Source organism: Dryas octopetala, chromosome 1 (genome assembly GCF_963921425.1).
Source record: "Dryas octopetala chromosome 1, drDryOcto1.1, whole genome shotgun sequence".
In the NCBI taxonomy this organism is placed as follows: domain Eukaryota; kingdom Viridiplantae; phylum Streptophyta; class Magnoliopsida; order Rosales; family Rosaceae; genus Dryas; species Dryas octopetala.
Genome location: NC_141366.1, coordinates 8,177,642 through 8,197,831, shown reverse-complemented (window position 1 = coordinate 8,197,831; position 20,190 = coordinate 8,177,642). Strand labels below are relative to the sequence as shown.

At 36.7% G+C, this 20,190-nt stretch overlaps 3 protein-coding genes and 1 long non-coding RNA gene across 5 annotated transcripts; 2 read left to right on the top strand and 2 right to left on the bottom strand.

The window, feature by feature from the left end:
• Positions 1-169: 169 nt before the first annotated feature.
• On the bottom strand, positions 170-6,341 carry EMB2279 (pentatricopeptide (PPR) repeat-containing protein). The gene is made up of 9 exons (XM_086248938.1): positions 5,049-6,341; positions 4,774-4,965; positions 4,058-4,139; positions 3,742-3,933; positions 3,093-3,206; positions 2,174-2,264; positions 1,942-2,099; positions 1,060-1,491; positions 170-603 (listed from the first exon to the last, which is right to left on the bottom strand). The coding sequence occupies exons 1-9, from the start codon at positions 6,065-6,067 to the stop codon at positions 202-204; spliced, it is 2,682 nt and encodes an 893-aa protein (XP_086105064.1). The 5' UTR covers positions 6,068-6,341; the 3' UTR covers positions 170-201.
• A 494-nt stretch (positions 6,342-6,835) lies between these two features.
• LOC147297309 (protein CHUP1, chloroplastic-like) lies at positions 6,836-10,429 on the top strand. Of its 2 annotated transcripts, XM_086228884.1 has the most exons (8): positions 6,836-7,805; positions 7,949-8,309; positions 8,340-8,896; positions 9,168-9,299; positions 9,544-9,725; positions 9,806-9,917; positions 9,996-10,139; positions 10,243-10,429. In XM_086228884.1, the coding sequence occupies exons 1-8, from the start codon at positions 7,017-7,019 to the stop codon at positions 10,321-10,323; spliced, it is 2,358 nt and encodes a 785-aa protein (XP_086085010.1). In that variant the 5' UTR covers positions 6,836-7,016; the 3' UTR covers positions 10,324-10,429. The 2 variants fall into 2 exon arrangements, with proteins under 2 accessions (XP_086085010.1, XP_086085009.1); XM_086228883.1 differs by having other exon boundaries at positions 7,949-8,896.
• A 2,372-nt stretch (positions 10,430-12,801) lies between these two features.
• LOC147297308 (uncharacterized) lies at positions 12,802-13,461 on the bottom strand. The gene is made up of 2 exons (XR_015120061.1): positions 13,261-13,461; positions 12,802-13,159 (listed from the first exon to the last, which is right to left on the bottom strand). It is a non-coding gene; the product is annotated as an uncharacterized LOC147297308 (long non-coding RNA).
• A 3,884-nt stretch (positions 13,462-17,345) lies between these two features.
• On the top strand, positions 17,346-18,428 carry LOC147297307 (protein G1-like1). Its single transcript, XM_086237298.1, has one exon. It carries the CDS (start codon positions 17,590-17,592, stop codon positions 18,340-18,342), a length of 753 nt encoding a protein of 250 aa, XP_086093424.1. The 5' UTR covers positions 17,346-17,589; the 3' UTR covers positions 18,343-18,428.
• The last annotated feature ends 1,762 nt before the right edge of the window (positions 18,429-20,190 follow it).

Below are 20,190 nucleotides of genomic sequence, written 5' to 3'. Positions count from 1 at the left end.
ATTTATTTGCCCAAGAGCGAAAAAGGCCAACAAAATCAGCTTCTTTGCCAGAGTTGGAATAAGTTCTTCTCATGGCTAGAACATATTCTACATGGAAAGCTAGATGCAATGCAAATTCTTTATTTTCTAGGTTGACCACTTGGATTCTTTGTTAGTTTAGAATTTACCAGAAAGAAATTACTTTAAATATGAATATTTTCATCAAGAATTCAAAGCTGGTTCAGTTTGAATTGAACATACAGTTTCGCTTGGTTTAATGCCAGCTCCCATTAAACGGGTTCTATCAAGTTCTCTACAAGATGCCAAAAGATTTTGTAATACAGGGTTCGGCCTATCAGTTTTTGCAACAAGAATGCTAACCTCACAAACTAACCGTACAATAGTATCTTTCTGAAACCTTTCTGCATTTTCCTTGAACAAATTCAACCACGCCATCTTCGAGAATGCCTGCAGCTCACCGAGATTTGGATTGGTAATACAGGAGAGAGCAGCTGCATAGTCATCTTTTTCCAGCTTTGTGCAAAACCATTCCTTGATGAGAGGGGCGGGTGGAATCCGGTCTGCCTCAGTCAAGTGCTTCCAGGTTATGTCCAGTAGCTCACCCTGAAAACCATGCATGGATTCCACCAGTGAATAAAAAATAAAATCTAAATTATATATGTAAATTCCATTTTTCTTTTTCTTTGGGGATGTGGAGGGAGAAAGAAAAAAGATAACTAAACAAACCACAGCCGGGCATCCAGACCCGTTAGTACTTGCAATCCAGAGTATCAACAAGGTTTTGATTATACCCACGTTAATATCCAATAAAAGATTTTGTTGTTTACCTAATGTATAACAAAATATTTTTATCAAAATTAAACAGAAGATCAGGTTGGAATTTAAAAGATAAATTCTCTTTTCTTTTCTTTTTTTCTCAATATTATGGCCATCATTTGTGGAGATTAGCCGTTTACTCCAACAGAAACTTTATATGCAAACCATTTTACTTCCTACACATTTCTAAGCAAGTCCTGACTATAACCCAAGAGGTAAAACATTAATATTAAAAAATGATACCTTTCCAGCTTTGCAAGCATCCACTATCATCCGAAGATGTCGTTTAGCATTGAAGTGATAGCCATGGTGTAGCATCTTTTTGTACACATGCTCCAAATCATCCCACCTCTTTTCTGTGTTGCATGTGTCTAACAAAGTGTTGAACGTGTAGTTATCTGGTATTACCCGAACCTTAAAATCAGATTTGCTGCTGATATTGTTCCCATCTTCTAACATCTTCTGGAACAGATTTTTTGCTTCTTCAAACCTCCCATGGTCCAAGTAAGCTTTCAGCATTATGTTGCAAGTAACAAGATTTGGGGAGCAAAAGTTCTCCATTTGGCTGAAAACATATGCCCCATTTTCAATGCTTCCAGATTCCAAACAAGCTTGGATTAAACCAGTGTAAGTCACTACTAGAGGTTTATTTGCAACCTTACATATCTTCTCAATCTGTGAAAAGAAAGAATGACATAATATGTGATCCAACTGTTAATTATGGAAAAAAATGTGAGAACATGTTATGTAACCTTCTAGGTATGTTATAGTTTAGCCAAATCTGAATAATGTAACCACCCATACACTAAATATTAAGATCACAGGCCAAAAGATGAATATTGAGAGTGATAAATTTCTGGCCATTCCATTTACTCATAAGATTTGATAGATTAACATGACAAGGGAAAATCATTAAAAGACTTTTTAATAGGACGCCAAACTAAAACTATTATGATTGGCAAGATCTGACTTTGCAGCGTGTTGCAAAATCTTTCTTAGAATCTCAAAGGTATAATGCATGCTGAAGTGCCAAGCAAAAAAAAAAAAAATGTAAAAAAGTTGAAAACGATAAATACATAATATGCATTTCACTGATATAACTGAAACAGACTAAGCATGAATCACCTGCATTAGTGCTTCTTGACACCTTCCAGCACTACAAAGACATCGAGCAAAGTCATAATATAGAGCTGCAGAACCCACTATTCCTCGTCTTTCCATGTTGTGAACAGCCAATATAGCCTCATCTATTTTACCTTCTTTCCAAAGAGTCTTCACAATAACTGTATGTATAAAGAACCACCAATATTAGCAATCTACATTAAAGTACCAGGTGAACAGTATTCCAGTCAAATACCTCTGTAAGTCAGAGCATTCGGTATAGAAGATTTCTGCACTTTCTTGAAAAAATCGTGCACCAAATTGTACTTGCCACATGCAAACATCACCTGATTCAGCAAAAACAATTTCAGGTATCTAAAATTTCGAAATGGATATTCAGGGTAATCTAGCAGCCTGGTACCAGCTTCACAAATCCTATAAAATAATGAGCTTCATGAAATTCTTTGTCCAGCTGAAGTGTCAGTTCAGTGAGTTATGGATAATCCTAAATTCGCTCAAAAAGTTGCAGATAAGTAACCCAATAATGAGATAAGATGTTAGACGGGCAGATGACCATATTAAAATTAAAATAATTGAGGGGATATTACTTAAATTTACTTTATGTTCAATAAGTGTATATCCTATTTCCTTAAAAGCTAAAAATGAAACAGAATATCTGCAGATAATACCAAAAAACCAGCCCAGACATGAAACCACGAGCTCATTTCATAACCTAGTCTTTTTTTGGACTGAAAGAGACCATTTGTCTAATTGAAGGGTTTAAGCCTCAGGCTGTAAGGCAGATAGAAGTGGGTAGGTTTGATACTAAAGAGTGGCTTCTTTATGACAATTTTTAGTGACTCAACATCTATAGCATGATTTCATAGGTCCTGGCTCCTCTCCATTTTCATGTGAAATGAAGAGGGCTTGCTACAAACATAGAGTATCCAATCAATTTTATATAAAAGTTAGATTGAAACATTTTAGGCTAGCAGAGAAATTGTTGAAGCAACCTAGAAGAGCAAATGAATAACCACTATAAAAACTCACATAGATAATTTTCATGACAAAAGAAAATACTTGAAAACTAATTAATAGAGTTTGAGGAGTTAATATATCAGTTAAAAACTTAAAATACAATGGACCACAAGAAAGAAACTAGAGGCAACTATTACCTCCATCACAAGTCCATATGTTGTAGTGGCAGGCTGTAGGCCTTGTTGCTTTAACTGCTGTAAAACCCAAAATGCTCCTTCCCATTGCTTCCGCTGAACACAAGCATTTAATACCTGCATAAATATATAACATATTACACCAGTGTATATCATATCTGAGATGCCCATGGCAATATATAGAACTCCATCCTTTTTTACATCAATTACACATCTCTTAGAAAAATTTAAATCACTCAGTGGACTAAGAACCTCTACTGTTACTATTAGTAATTGGAGTTAATTATTATTCATTTCATAAAAAGCAGACATCCGTTTTATCCTAATAGATATCAAACTATTTATGATTCATTACAGGAGAAGACATGAATAATGTGCAAACCTCTATAACTCTGTACTTTTAAGAAACTCAAGGGTAACATTTTAAGGGTCCAACTGAGTGTAGCACACTGGTTAACATAAGTGTCACAATCATAAATGTCCAACACAGGAGATTTTTCTATAGAAGCATTCTACAAATGAAAACTAGAAAAAGCTTGAAAGAGTCTTGAGATTTGAATATGTGTCAGACAACTAATAGTCACTCAGGTGGGTCCTGAAATAACAAAGAGATGTAGTTAGAGATCATAAATTATCACCAAGTACTACTTACCGCATTGTAGACAACAATATCTGGTTCCAACCGAGGGTCCCACTTCCCAAGTGCCCCTGTTTTGAACTTCTTCTTGGGAGGAGACCGCATAGTATCGATTAAATCAAAAAGCTCCTTCATATGCCCCGCTTGTCCAAGAGTTACAGCAACAGAATGATAAGCTACCAAGTCAGGATAGGAGGACATTTGTTGCTGGAGAGAAAAGAAAAAGAAAAGATAATATTGGTTGGTCAATGTATTACTTCTCCCTTTTAACTAAAAGTGTCTTCCATGAGCAAGAAGCATACGGTAAATAATAACAATCTATGTGAATTACCAGCATAGCACGAAATACATTAAGTGCCTCCACAGGTCTCCTTGCCTTTCCAAGTACATCAAGTGCAGTTGTGTATATGTATCTGAATTTTAAAGAGGAAACACTTCAAATCGCTCTCACATGTAATGATTAATGACAAGGTTCTTATCATGTCATAAAAAAGAGAGTAGTAACAAGCACCACTTATTCATTCCAAAAAAAGTATTTCCAAGAAATTACAATCTCAAGCAGCATAGTGTATAAATCAATGAAATTATTTTTCAAAATTCCAAAAATTAGGTAAATTATTTATGCAAATGCCATCCTCTTACAAGTCTTGAATAAAAAACGCAAAAATTGGAAAGATGGTAATTTCTGTTTCACAGGGAAAAGATTGAACTGCCCCTAGGAGCATGCTAATCAGACATAGCAACAATTGGAAAGAATTGCTGCCAATGATAGATGATTCGTATAAGATATTAAAAATAATATTGGTGATATCTAAAATTCACTCCTTAAAAGTTCTATGACTCTATCCTCTGACTGTGGCATTTTTTTTAATGAAACTCTGTTGTAGCTCTAAACTGCCAGCCCATTAAATGACACAAAACAGTGAAACTAAATGAAAATGTTTAAAGAGACTTCAAAGTTACAAGGAAATTGTTCAAACTTTAATAAGCAGGAGTGTATGCCAAACTTTATATTTAATGCTCTACTCTTTTTATAGGGAAAAATACCTGAGCTTGTGGGATTTGAAGCGCTCACGCATTTGAAGCCACTCGATGACTTGTAACACCCGTCTCCAGTTTCCTAGTTTTCCCAATATCTGGATAACTCTCAATATTGAGTGATCTGTGAATCTGATTTGTGCACTTCGCATCATCTTTGAAAACATCCACTCAGGCATGTCAATGTCTGCACCATTCAGCCTGTTAACATAAATTCCTTTAACATTAATGCGCTAACGAGAAATCCAATAAGACTGGAAGAGAAAAATACGTAGAGCACATACCACTTTGCTAGCTTCTGGATTCTCTCCTCCATTTCCATTTGTGAAACTCGTGGCTTGTCCATAATTTCACCGAATTCATCAAAATTCTTAAATGCAGCTCTTTCCACCTCCAAACTATTGTCATAAACCCTTTTAGGGAAATCTCTACCACCCTTAGTTAATTTCCCACTTCTAGGAGCAAAACCTCTATCAGTGGCAATCTCAGCATTCATGTGGTTGCTCTCAAATCCATATTCCCTTCTAACACCAATTTTCCCTCTCTCAAAGGCTTTATCCATCGACTTGTAATCTCTTGGGCCTTCTTTTGCAGTTCGTGCCATTTCACTTTTACCTTTGAACTCCAATTCTGGTTCTAGCCTACCACTATATTTCGACCACCTCCCATCTCCTGTATCTCTCATTGTCCTCTTCTTTTCCTTTTCATACTTGTTGCTCTGTGTGCTATCATGTTCATCCTTAAACTCTCTAAACCTTTTACTGCGTTCCGTGATTCCATTTGTATTTCTAACTGACTCATAACGTTTTGCAAATTTTGAAGCCTTCTTTTGATCCAAATGCCCTTCAGACTTCCCCAATTTCACATGCTCTTCATTCTCCTCAGACAACTGTGTCCTGGAAACACCTTTATTCCTCAAATTATGCTTTGGATTCTCTTTTTTTGATCTGAGCTTCTTATCTTCATCACTTCTAAGTTTAGCAGACCCCATAGCCTTCAAGTACTGATCAAACGATGGCTTAAATTCAAATTCTTTCTCTAGAATTTCACCACCGACTGACCGCTTATCAGACCCTTCCTTCGACAAGGCACAAATAACTGTTCCACGATTCAGAAATTTAATACCGAAACCCCGATTCTCCTTCACATTCTTCTCATAGAAGCCAATACCGAAAATGGGTCTCCGGGAAATCAAAAACCCAGATAAAGGAAATGGTTTTGGGCTACAATTCGTAGCAAAAATCCCATTTCTCTGAAAATTAGAAACACCAATTTGCGCATTTGTCAAAGTCATCCCCGCCATTTTCAATTCATCCAACAAATTTCCCTTCAAACTTTCTTAGGCCATGCTGAGCTGCGGAGTGAATCAACTACAAAAATACATAGAAGAAAAAGAACACAACCTATACAGCGAGTGAACTATGAACTTCAAGTTTATAGCAGAACAGCTCTAAGAGGAAATGGTTACTGATAGACAGACATAAAACCACGTACTATGCTCTCCGAAAAGCCAGAGGACCTAAATTAGTTGAAGCTCAAGTAGAGAAAGATGACATATAGCATATACCTCTGCAAGTTTGCAAGTCTGCAAGTGTACTTTGTTGATTATCGTTCGAGATATTTTGTAAAAATTTCAGAGAAATTACTAAAGATTAAAATGGGCTATGTGCCTATGTCGTCCTGATTTGGGCCGTAAACATGAGTGCACGGGCCCGTGCCTTGGGCCTTAACTGGACATGGCCCTTAAAAGGAATATTGAATTACAAACATGCCCCTGTCAAAAAACTTAATCCCCAGGACGGCAGGACCCCAACAACCCCTGGTGTGGGTCCCGGGCACAGAACACGACCGTTGCATGCCTACCCTCGTACTAAGAGAGACATTCAAATTTCAAAAATTCAAAGTCGGGGCAATAAAGAAAAGCTGCCACTTTTGTAGCAAATCTCTCAGCTGATTCTTGGAATCGGAGCTTTCACTAGAATCACTACTATTACAACCTAGCTCCATTTCAAGGTTCAAAGTTCAAACCCTCATACTCACACCTTTCATTTTGGTCCCAAATATTTGAACTTTCCTACTCCATTTATTGCACAACACTCTCTAAGCTCACTCTCAGTTCCAGTAGGTTTTTCAGTATTATTTAAGGTTGATTTTTGAATACCTCAGCTTCTGGTGGAGTTTAGGACCAACCCATGTTTCAGTGCAGTGCCAATTTTTTAGGGAAATTTGTATAAACACTTTGGTTGTCCACTATGAGAGAAGAGAACCCATCAGAAAACAGAGCAAGAGCAACCAAATTTTCTGACCAAAATCAGATACCAAAGTGTCAGAATGTGAAGGGCAACAGCAATTCATCGAAATTGAGGTCTGCTTCTTCATGGGGTTCTCATATTGTAAAAGGGTTTGCTGGAGACAAGAAGACCAAGGTGCAGCAGCAGACCACAGTCACAACCAAGAAGCAGCCGCTAATGGGCTCTGATATGGCGAACCAGAAGAACCCATTTGTGCCTTCTCATTCACGCGTCAAGCGGTCTCTCATTGGCGACTTGTCATGCTCGGTGAATGCTAATCAAGTTCATCCTCAAGTGTATCAGACCCACCGGAGACAGTCATCCCGCGACTTGTTTATTGAGCTTGATCATTTGAGAAACTTACTTCAAGAATCTAAGGAGAGAGAGTTCCAGTTACAAGCTGAGTTATCGGAATGCAAGCGAAACCCGAGAGTTTTGGACCTTGAGAGTGAGCTTGAGGTGAAAAGGAGTGAACTTGATGGTCTAGCTCGAAAAGTTGAATTGCTAGAAGAAGAGAAAACTAGTCTGTCTGAGCAAGTAGTAGCATTATCATCGATTTCGGAGAGGAACGAAGAGACTCTGAAAAAAGAAGACCACGAAAGTTCAGTGTCATCGGCATCAGGGAGCGTGGAAATGGAAGTTGTAGAGTTGAGGCGCCTGAACAAGGAGCTACAGCTTCAGAAGAGAAATCTTGCTTGCAAGCTTTCTTCTGTGACATCCCAGTTGGCTTCTCTAGCAAACGCTTCTGAGGTACTACTTTTAAGTTCATTGATTTTTCTATTTTTCTCTGCAACCAAACACATTGATTGATTTAGTTTCCAATAGTTTACTGGATTATTGGTTGTCCTGGTTTGCTTTGTTTCCTTACTGCAATTTATATTGGTTATAATCAGAGTGACATTGTTGAGAAGATCAAAGCTGAGGCATCTTTGCTAAGAGATACAAACAAAGACTTGTGTAAACAAGTTGAAGGTTTACAGATCAGCAGGTTGAATGAGGTTGAGGAGCTAGCCTACCTGAGGTGGGTCAATTCATGTTTACGAAATGAGTTGCAGAACTCATGCTCCACAGTGAATTCTGATAAGTCGCTAAGCCCCCATTCAGTCGAGAGGAGTTGTGAATCTGCTGGAGCATTGTCATGTAGAAGCAACGAGTACTTAGAATACAAAAGTGTAAAGAGATTGAATCTAATAAAGAAGCTAAAAAAATGGCCTATTACTGATGAGGATTTGCCTAACTTAGAATACCCAGGTGGTCTCTTGGAAAAAAGTTGGGTTGATTCAGAGGAAGGAAGAAGTCCTAGAAGAAGACACTCAATAAGTGGATCCAAGTACAGTGCAGAAGAGTTGGTGCAGACTAATAAGAGAAGGCAATCTGATGGTTTTATGTGTGCCCAAGAAATGGAGAAGGATACAGAGCCAGTAACTTCTCAAAAATATGATTTGGGTATGCTTCACAGGTCACAATTCTTTGAAAATTGTCATGAAATTAATAAAATTCCAGCTTCCTTAGATGTTGAGAAAAGGGCCTTGCGTATTCCAAATCCACCTCCGAGGCCTTCATGTTCCGTTTCTAGTGGAATCAAAGTTGCTGCTTCGGCCCAAGTTCCACCACCACCGCCTCCACCGCCCCCACCACCTCCTCCCAAGTTTGCGACGAGGACTAGTACCACAGGAATAGTACAACGAGCTCCACAGGTAGTTGAGTTTTATCATTCACTCATGAAGAGAGATTCTAGGAAAGATTCTTCAAATGGAGGAACTTGTGATGCCCCAGATGTTGCAAATGTTCGTAGTAACATGATTGGAGAAATTGAGAACCGCTCTTCACATTTGCTTGCTGTAAGTGATGGCTTGTTCAGTTGACTGCTGTATTGTCTGTTTGTTCATTTTCTACTGAAGCTATAATTTTCCTTCGGTAAACATTTGCAACTTCCAAGCAGTCAAACTGCTGTTTTTACAATGTGGGATTGGAGGTGCCATAAAAAAAACATATAGTTCTTCTCCCATGTCTCAGTAATGAGATGGACTAGGACAAAAGTTTGTCTTTTGAAGTCAATCTCTGGGAACTAGTGCAAATCATTATTGATTGTAATCATCATTTCCTGTGCAGATAAAGGCAGATGTTGAGACTCAAGGAGAATTTGTGAACTCGTTGATAAGAGAGGTGAACAATGCAGTTTATCAGAACATTGAAGATGTTGTGGCATTTGTGAAGTGGCTCGACGACGAACTTTGCTTTCTTGTAAGTCTTAATCTCTGTCATGACCATCAAAACCATTTTAAAATTGTTTGTGCAATAGCTTGACCTACTGTGTTATAATGGTGGATTTGCTTTAAAAGGCATTAGGGATACTAAGCTTATGAATAAGGCAGAGATATATTTCATTGATAAAGGAACTTGATAGCAGGAAGATCTGCATGCTTTTCAATATTACTACATGTCTGATCTGCTGATTCCTTATTATGATGCTTGAATCCTGTTGAAGGTGGATGAGAGGGCAGTCCTAAAGCACTTTGATTGGCCAGAAAAGAAAGCTGACACACTGCGAGAAGCAGCATTCAGCTATAGAGATCTCAAGAAATTGGAGTCTGAAGTGTCTTCTTACAAGGATGATATTCGACTGCCTTGTGATATTGCACTGAAGAAAATGGTTGCCTTGTCTGAGAAGTAAGGACCATAATCGGTGCTTTTCCGAGCAATTAATCTGCGGTAGCTACAAACTTATTAATTGTTTGCTTCTCTTACAGGATGGAGCGTACAGTTTATAACCTTCTCCGGACAAGGGAGTCCTTGATGCGTAATTGCAAGGAATTCCGAATACCCACAGATTGGATGCTTGACAATGGAATTTTAAGCAAGGTATACTTTGTTATTGTCTGTAAATGAATACTGAAAGTCTTTGCATCACATATATATAATTCTATGCCAATCTTGCAGATAAAGTTTGGCTCAGTCAAGTTGGCAAAGATGTACATGAAGAGGGTGGCTATGGAACTTCATTCAAAGGCTGCAGTGGAGAAAGATCCTGCAATGGACTACATGCTACTTCAGGGAGTGAGATTCGCTTTCAGAATTCATCAGGTTTGTGGCATAAGAACAAAAGTATTTGTGCCGTCTACTGGCATATGCTGGGTTTCCTTTGAATGTGTAGAAGATTGAGACATGTATTTTGCTTGATATGCAGTTTGCAGGAGGATTTGATGCAGACACAATGCATGCCTTTGAGGAACTTCGCTACCTAGCCCATCTTCTTAACAAAAAGTAAAGAGGGAAAGGTGGAAGACATGTTGGGAAAATTTTGGCTTACCATCTCAGTAAGCTTCATATGGGAATATGTATACGTTCCATAGTAAGCAATCTGGTGAGACATGTTTTGCTGTAGTTTTGTGTTGGCTGTTAAAAAAGTGTGGGAAATAGTTAAGGACTTGTGTTTGGTTAATACTTAAAATTACCAGGAGGTAAAATGTTAAAAAAAGAAAACTTGATGAGAGTGTAATGCAATGCTTATTATAAAATGAATTCAGAATTATACAAGTTCTTCACAGTTTCATATTCATATTATTCAACAACACACATGCACGTGGTTCTAACTTCTAAGTACCTGCCTGTTGGACTGGGGATCTTGTGCAGTCCTGGTCTGAGTTTCCAACAAAAAACTCATAAAATTGTCAGTGGTGGGGAAAAGCAACTACTTAAGATTGTGGGGAAGATAGGTTAGGTATTATACTGGTGGGTGTGGCAGACAGCTAAATAGTGGTTGATATGAGAGTGTCATTGGTGATGGCAATGTGTGATCTGATGCATCATTGCTATGGTGAGGTGGGAGGTAGTTGTAGTAGCAATACTAATGAGTAGAATGGTGACTGTGGTTGTGACATTATGCATGTGTATTAGTACCTCATTTTCCTTTATACATCATAAAGTTCCTTTATTGGACCCCAAAATCAAAGATATATATAGATGAAGTCAATTGCACCCTTTAAATTCCACAAACTTTTAACTAAGGATCCAAAGGTCATTAACTCCATATGCTGCTATTTGCTGATACCAACTCATTTTCATTTAACCATTCACACTTACATAAAAGCAATATATTCATTATCAAACTTGTATATTGTTACGCAATGAAATTCCCGCAACTGTGACATGTCTCAAGCAATAAACCTTAATGGCCTAGTCATCATCCTATGGATCGGAGTCCCCAATCTTCACATCTGCATCTTCTCCATACTGTAAGCTGTATACTACAGAAATGAACAAGTCAAAGATAATCAGCGGTGATATCACTCCAAAGCCTTATTGTTCACTGGCTTTCTCCAGAGTATAAGATGACTTCAAAAAGTTGAGCAAAAATAGTAGTAAGAAAGACCTGATTCGAAGGGAACTAACAAGAACATGGTAGATGCAACAACTTTTCCTAGTAACACACATGATGAGAAAAAGAAAAAGGTCATGAGAAGAAAAATGGTCCTAGTTGGCCGCTATATACATTGCTAGCATTACAAAATAGTATAATCGGAAATCTTGAGTAACTGGCCGAGCTGCCAAAGTAGCTACAGTTGTGATAAATCTCATCAGATGCTCATAAAAGATTGACGATTCTTGAAAATTTTCTATTAAATAAATTAATAAAATTAGAGCAAATGCCACCCTACATAAGAATGAAAACAAGAATAACATCTTTCCTTGGACCTGCACAGTATTTTCACAAATCCAGAATAAGCCTCACAGGACTATATACAGCACAGCCTGGTATCACAGGACTACCAGCTTCATGAAAGTCTAAGCCTCACAGGACTTGCCAGGTATCAGGATAAAATGTTCCTGACCTTGACCGTTCAGGCACTAGGCATGAAGGCATGAGGGCTATATACAGCACTGCCTGGTATTAAGATAAATGCACTCCACATTTATATTATACACACGCACTAGGCATAAAAGTCTAATGCCTTCACTCATTCATGTCAGTACTTCGTATATACAAAGCATGAGGGCATACATATCCATCGGACCATCTATATGCTTCATAGACATAAAAAGTACAAGTTATAACAAAATGATAAGATACAAGATAAAACAGCATAATGTAGTTCAGATAAACCTGCCAACATCTAACACCCTAAACTTGAGCCATGGAAAGCCAGAGTTTCTGTCAGTCACAGCCAAAAGTCCCCTGCTTCCCAAGTGCTCCCTACCTAGATCTCACATCTCATCCAGAAAACTCTTACACACATTGATAGCCTAATGGTTAGGTTATCACATACATTGCCAAAGTTCCTGAAAAGAATTCTTGTTGGGGATAGGAAAAACAGTTTCCTTTTGGTCTAATTAAACCCAAAACGGAAATTATACTAATATTGGTCAAATTAAAATGGAAGATCAGGGCACTAATCCAACAAGGGTCATACTGAGAATCCTGTAGCACAGCAGAACCTATCACAATAGATTGAAAACCAAGTAGACATTGGAGTTTCAGCAGCTTAAGTGTTCACTAGTTCAATCAATGACATAGCATATTTAGCTTTGCAACGAAACGTGAGACTCCGAATTCAAAAAAACAAGAAGCATACAAGTTGAAGGACTTCGGCAAAGGGGATCCCTTCTCAATTTCCCTTTTGTTAGTGACAAGATCCATTTTGGAGAGCATATTAACATGGGGTAAATCAAGCTGGAGCATTGCAGAAAGAGATGCCATACACCCACTTAAAAACTAAATTTGGATCTACCAGTTTGAAAGAGAGCATAAATGAGCAGTAATAAATTGATTAGACTACGAAACCAGTCTTTGTACAAATAACATTTGATGTGAATTATAAGAATACAAAAAATCAATGCATTGCAGAAACAAGGCAAGCGATCCGTTTTGAGTGTGATAGCATAAAAGTTGTGAATCACCATTTCAGTGGCTCCTGGGCCAAGAACAAGTTGAACCACAATAACCCATTGCAGCTTCACTGCCAAATTCAAAGTGCGCAGCCGCAGACAAAGTTAAAGATGCGACAAGAAGCAAGAACTGCAACAGCGAAGTAAGCAGCACACCAAACGCCAGCCGCCAACAACAATCTCGGGGCATCACAGTAGGCCATAAACACCAGCGACACCTGAATCACCGATGTCAATCAGAAATATCAAATATATTATATATATGTATATACATAATACATCAACGCATAATTTTTAATAAGAAAGAAAGAAACTTTACCAAAGTCTAAGGCTGATGATCGATCATACAAAAAGCTCAGAAGCCTTGGAGCGCAATATACATACATCAAATTACGTGTGATGGATTGCCTCTTCTTCTTGAAGGACTCTATATGGAGAAGCGAAAGCTTGATGCAATTGCAATCAATGCAGCAATGGAATCCTTCTCTTTCTTTGTTTACTTTCCAAATAAAAAGGGACAAAAGAGGTTGTTTTTCGTTTGCACTGAAAGTCACGTAGAGAGGTTTACATACAGAGTTAATTACACTTATACTCTGTCTTTTCACGTATTTTTTTGGAGTTTTAACAATTACATATACATCTTATAAGGTTTCAAAATTGTTGCATATAACCATTTATAATGAGATGAAAAATAATGAAAAATAATGCAAAAAGGCATACTAAAGGATAAAAATGACCTAATAAGATAACTCAAGATGTAAGGTGCAACCTCAATACAAATATTTTATTTTTTATTTATTTATTTATTTTTTTCTAGAGGTTATATGCAATAATTTTGAAACTTCATAAAATGTATGTGTAATTTTTTAAACCCATAAGGTGTATGTGAAAACACGATAAATCTTAAAGAGTGTAAGTGTAATTAACTTTTACATTGTGAAACTGAAACTCGGTTATAGTTGAAAACGGAGTGGGCTTGGAGCCCGTGAGAAATACTGAAAGGCTGAAGCTCTGTTGTGAACTCCTGGCCCAATTTGGACCCAGTTTCTGAACATACAACAGGCCCAGTCCAGCCCAATTCATAACTATTCTTTCTGGTCAACGTTGTCAAAGACGGTTGTGATTTCTGATAGTATTTTCTTAACATATAAATTGATTTCCTGATCAAAAAAATATTAAACTTCAAAAATAATCTTTCTAGAAAATAAAAATACAAAAGATATGGTCTCTACCTTAGTTGATGTGAATCACCCCTTTTCAGTCTTATTTCTTGCTGTTAAAGTCTCATAAAAAAAATTAAAAAAAAAAAAAGTCTCATAAAAAAGAATTGGGTTTGCTCTATTAGCCATGTTTTTGGAGAGGCCAATTGTGCTGCTGACTTTATAGCTAAGTTGACTCATGATCTTGAGTTGGGTCTCCATGTCTTTGCCTCCCCTCCCACTTCTCTTGCTCCCCTCTTAGATGCTCATTTTTTGGATCTAGGCAGGGCCAGAGCCTTGGCTAGATAGGTTCTTTCTTGCCTCTGGGCTTCTTAGCCTGCCATGTAACCAAAAAAAAAAAAATCAATATTGATTTGTCCTGCCATAATAGATCGAAATAAGTCCAACAAACACAACAAACAAAATAGGTTAAAGTGACATTTGAAAGGTAATACTTTTAAATGCTCAAATTTTTGTTTATATATATGCATGTATATATATATCTATTTATCACTTATAAAAACTTTTTTAGTAAATTAGAAAAACCACCTTCAAATTCATATTTATCCAATTAAAATTTATCTCTTAATTCGTTTTTTTCATATGTTAGGCCCTAGTTGCCAATTCATCCACTTTCCATGTATATATTTTATAGTCAACATTTTTTTAAATTCAAATTTTGAAATCTCTTTTATGCCCTTAACTATAGACGTTTTCTTCATTATTTGACAATTTAATTTGGAAAACAGTTATTGTTGCTCCTTAAATTTTGGTGCTTTTAATGTTGATAATTGATCTTGCAATAATAAATAACCACAATAATTATTCTAAAAACAAATGGCCTTGAAAAATAAAAAAAGATATTTATTTCCATGTGGTGGTGTCGAACATAAACAAACTCCAAATAATTTATCTATAAATACTAACTTATAGAAAATAAATTAATAAAGAACCTACATAATTAAATATGTAATAAGGAACCTACACTTACAAAATATACTACAACTACGACAGCTACACTAGTAAATTTAGCTAACTTACATATATACTAATTATGTACTTTATCTTTATATATAAGAATTCATATATATATATATATTCAATCAACTATGAACCTGGCATCTGACACTGAATGCTCAGTAATGATTTTTTACATAGGCGAGTATGTTTAGAAGGTAAATCTTTACCTTTTCACCGTATTCTCTTTTATGGTAAGAATGACTTTAATTGAGGTATTACATTAAGATTTGGCTCTGAAATTTTGGACGAAAAATTTTAAATATGGGCTTTAAGCCTTTAACTATTAAGAAAAAAATAATGTTGATAGATTCTATGAAAAATTAGTTTAAAGGACTAATATCCTAATATCCCAAACTTGTTGTCTCACAACTATATTTTTTAACTCTCTTGTCTAAAATTTATGAATAAAAGCAGTGATAAAACTATCCATCATAAAAAGGAAAAACCAAGTGTTGCATACATCACCCAAGTACACATTTAATTACTCATTTGGTGAAAAACGTTAAAGATGGAGCTTATTCAATAATTGAGGCGGGAGTTTGTATTTTGAGCAATATGTAGAGTTGGATTCATTGATGTTACTGTATGCAATTTTTCTGGTTAATTACTACTCACTTCATTATTTCTCTGGAGATTTGAAACTTCATGATTGATGTGAGTGTCTATCACAGCAAGTTTGTCCATATATACTGTAAACGTATAGTACTTGTGCATGAAAATTACTCTCATGCAGGTAATTTCTTTAAACCATACACATTGGTTACTGGGTTTCAAAAGCTATAGGAGGATGAGTCTCTTTTAGGCACCTACACAGTGTTTTACAGTGGGCATGTTTCAGCATTTAAAAGGCAGCAACCCAAAACTAAAATAAGGGAACTTGCAGCTGAGATCTTGGTGACCCACGTGCAAAAGTCCAGTACTAAATCTGGCAAATGCATGCAATATAATGGTGAATGGTGATTGATTGAATTGCAAAGCCAAAGAAGCAGTACTACTGGACGGAAAAGAAAAGAAGAGAGAGGACTGCCTGGCTAGCTAGCTCTAATCAGATTTGACATGTTTGACAAGATGTAACAATGCCCCCACCTCTACCCAACTCAGTGCTGTACAATTAATAGATTCAAAGAAGCAACAAAAGTCTTGTTGGTGTGTTGCACAGTCATTCAATATATCAATGTGATCCGTGTACTCTAATCAAGTAATCATGTTCGATTACCCCTCCATAAATTTATGCTTCTTTTGAGGATTCTCTTGCCCATTTTACTACTTTTTGACCTTTTCTTTTCTTTTTTTGGTCTTCTTTAATTATAGATATAGGGCCTTCTTCATTCATATCCACATTCTTTTTCAACCCTTTCTAGACCCCACCCCCCCTCCCCCCTCATATAATTGCCTAATAAATTAAAGCTTAAAATCCCTATCCTCACCAAAAAGCTAAGTACTTTTAAAATGGGAATTCTTGCACTTATATATCCATTAATTGTGGAATGAACATATAATGTTTTTTTCTTTCTCAAAATTATTCCTTAGGCATTAATCATGTAATTTATAAGAGGAATGTTGTATACATGGTATATCTCTTTTATGTAAAGATTTTTTCTGAAACTATAAGAATTTTTTTTCAAAGCATATATAGTAAGGTTATTATGTCCTAATTGAAGAAAAGTTGTCTGATTTGATGACTAAACAGGCAAATAAGACGTAATGAATATTGTACCCGGCCAGCTGTTCGATTAAAGTTTTACTCAGCCCTTAGCAGGCTATATATATATATATATATATATATATATATATAGGTAGCACAGTAAGAGTACTTTCATTTTGGGAAATAAGTGTACTATGAGCACAGTGCTAGTGGAACTGAAAAGGATGTGAGGTGAGGGCTCACATTGCCGCACCAGAATTAGGTTGCCAAGGTTACCAAGGAGTCACGTCCGCTGCCTAATCAGTTTAATTACGACCACGTTTTAGTGTTTTACTATTCCCATTTTAAGGACCTAGCTAGAGAGAGAGAGAGAGTGAGAGAGAGAGAGAGAGAGACAAAAGAAAATTAAAGCAGGTAATATTTCGTATAAGGGATGGATATGACGTTTTGGAAGTGATATTCAAACTGTCATCACTTGCCCGACGTGGTTGTCTCTTTGCATGGGCCCTCTTTTGTCTCCTTCCTTCGTGGCCTCTTCTCCCCCCTCACTCCTCTACTGTCTTACTGATAATAATGTCTCCTCACCTCCTTAATTTCCAAGTCCGGCCCCCACTTCATATTTTCCTACATGGTTACACCGCTCTATATATCTCCCTCCTCTCCACCACAAAAATACAAGAACAAGATATATATATGTAGCTTGAACCCATCTCACCTGATCACAACCCCAAACTCCAAACCCAATTTCATCATTTTCATCCTACCCAAATACCTATAGCTTGACATGTCAGCAGCAGCGGCTGCCGCCGCCGCCGCCGCCGTGTGTCGGTCCAGCTCCACCAACAGCAGCTCCAACACCACCGACAATTACCGCCAGCATGCATTCATGACACCCGCTCTGCCAGCAGTGGCGCCGCCGCTCAGCCGCTACGAGTCGCAGAAGCGCCGGGACTGGATCACGTTCGGCCAGTATCTCAAGAACCACCGTCCGCCGCTGACGCTGTCGCGGTGCAGCGGGGCCCACGTGCTGGAGTTTTTGAGGTACCTGGACCAATTCGGGAAGACCAAGGTCCACGCGCAGGCCTGCCCGTTCTACGGCCACCCGCACCCGCCCGCTCCCTGCCCGTGCCCTCTGCGCCAGGCCTGGGGCAGCCTCGACGCGCTCATTGGACGCCTCCGGGCGGCGTTCGAGGAGAACGGCGGGCAGCCAGAGACCAACCCGTTCGGCGCACGCGCCGTGCGGCTGTTCCTGAGGGAGGTGAGGGACACGCAGGCCAAGGCCAGGGGCATAGCTTATGAGAAGAAGAAGAGGAAGAAACCCCAACAGCAACAGCAACAGCAACATCAACATGATCATGAGCAACATGGGTCGTCGTCTGAGGCAGTTGTGGCACGGTTACAGTCTTCTTCGAGTAGTACTGGTTATAGTGGTCTTGGGGGTGACTCGTCCGAGTCAAATGGGGTCATGCTCGTTGGGGCTTCGTCATCAACTGCTGCTAGAGGAGGCTCTATGAGACCTTTATCAGTGCTAAACTAGCTCAGCCTATGTGCAAGGGCTTTTGTATTTTGTGTTTAAATTTTAGTTTAATGTATATTAGATCTTTAATTAGCTAATGCTTTATGTAGTTTTTTTTTTCTTAATTTTAATCAGCTAAAAGTAATTGCATTAAGAACAAATAGCTTTAATTACGTTTAAGGCAACCAAAGAACAAAGTGATCGACGAACCACTCAACTAACAAAAATAAGGAATTTGCAAAATCAAAGTATCTATTTGTATTTCATATGATATTCTTATTACACATGCATCTTAAGAGATCATGATCTTGAGTATTATTGTTTAGTTGAGTTGTGCGGGAAATGACACTGCCTCAGTTAGGTCTTACTGGCTAGCATTATTGAGTTTGGAACGTCTTTCATGTATATCGCCCAAAAGGTAATGCTTTATGACATAATTAGTAATGCGGATGTGATTTGGATTGGAAAATGAATCCCACTAATTTCAATTTGAAAATTTTCAATTTTTAAACGCCCAAATCAAATCCAAAATTTGAAAATTTCAAAAAAGATTAGATTGGGATTAAAATGTTTATGTAAATTTCGATCTAAAAAATTTGCAAATGTTCCAAGCATTCCGATCTGATATTTGTAAAATTATATTAATTTATTATGTATTTATATTCAATATTATATATTTTATAATTTATTTAATTTTTATTATATGTTTTATTAATTTGGTATTTGTTTCAAACATACACATATATATTAAAAAAAATGACTAATATTAATATAAATATATGTATATTATAAATATATGTGTTTCATAATACTATAAATGCTAATAAAAACACACATTTTGTAGTTGTAATTATTATTATTTTTTATTTAGGGGGAGGGGAGATCAAAGATGGGGCAATTAATTTCATCATTAATTATTCACAAAAAAAAAAAATAATCCAAAGATGGTCGAAAAAATATTCCAAATATAAGAAAATATGAAAATTAAAAATCATAATGAGATGTAGAAATTCTGATTTTTTGGAATAGAAATTTTATCCCAAAATTTTTGAATTGAAATTATAACACTCTATTTATGATTCGATCCAGCCGAAACGATACCCCTAGTAATGCATTATATGTTGATTATGTGATAGAGTAATAAAATATTTAAGCTCGTTCTAATGTGGGATCCCTCATTTAAGGGTAAATAAAAGATTTCTTGTGGGGTGTAATTCGACGATTAAATTTGTCCATATTTTAAGTATCATTTTAAGGATTAACTTTGCAAACAATTAGATAAATCATAAATCATTCAACCGTTTGATAAAATGCTCATCATTTCAAATGCTTGTTGAAAACATTATATTTGTTAATTTATTTGATTAAAATTCAAATTTTAATGATTTTCAATTTGTCTAATTTTTTCCAGATATAATCTTTAAATAAATATCCACAAATAAACTGTTCAAATCGTTGAAATAAAATATAAAATGGGCCCCAGAAGGGATCCTTTAAATATAATTATTTAAAGATCCCATAATGGAATGGACCTAATAAAATAATTAGAGTAGTGCTAATGATCCCAAATAATGTTTTAGTATTTCATTGATTCATACATATATGGTTTACCTTAAAGATTATTTATATCACAACAAGTAAAACATTGACATTTATAATGAGTCAATGACACATCATTTGAGATCCCTAACATTATTGAAATGGATATGTTGAAATGCACTATTGAAAAAATTATTGTACGTGACTATGATACCAAGTCATCATATGACGTGGTATTACTAATCCATTTAAATTATAACACATGTACAATTTTAAGGATATTTATTAAGATTTAGGGTTTTATAAATTAATTATTATACATATGTTACA

Bases quoted from the DNA above. Each gene is read 5' to 3' on its own strand.
- LOC147297307 (XM_086237298.1), top strand. From the start codon at position 17,590: ATGTCAGCAGCAGCGGCTGCCGCCGCCGCCGCCGCCGTGTGTCGGTCC.
- EMB2279 (XM_086248938.1), bottom strand. From the start codon at position 6,067: ATGGCGGGGATGACTTTGACAAATGCGCAAATTGGTGTTTCTAATTTT. The intron at 3,934-4,057 runs GTAATTCACATA...TTTTCTCTCCAG, and splicing joins ATGTATTTCGTGCTATGCTG to CAACAAATGTCCTCCTATCC. The intron at 3,207-3,741 runs GTAAGTAGTACT...ATATTTATGCAG, and splicing joins ATATTGTTGTCTACAATGCG to GTATTAAATGCTTGTGTTCA.
- LOC147297309 (XM_086228883.1), top strand. From the start codon at position 7,017: ATGAGAGAAGAGAACCCATCAGAAAACAGAGCAAGAGCAACCAAATTT. The intron at 7,806-7,948 runs GTACTACTTTTA...GGTTATAATCAG, and splicing joins CTCTAGCAAACGCTTCTGAG to AGTGACATTGTTGAGAAGAT. The intron at 8,897-9,167 runs GTAAGTGATGGC...TTTCCTGTGCAG, and splicing joins GCTCTTCACATTTGCTTGCT to ATAAAGGCAGATGTTGAGAC.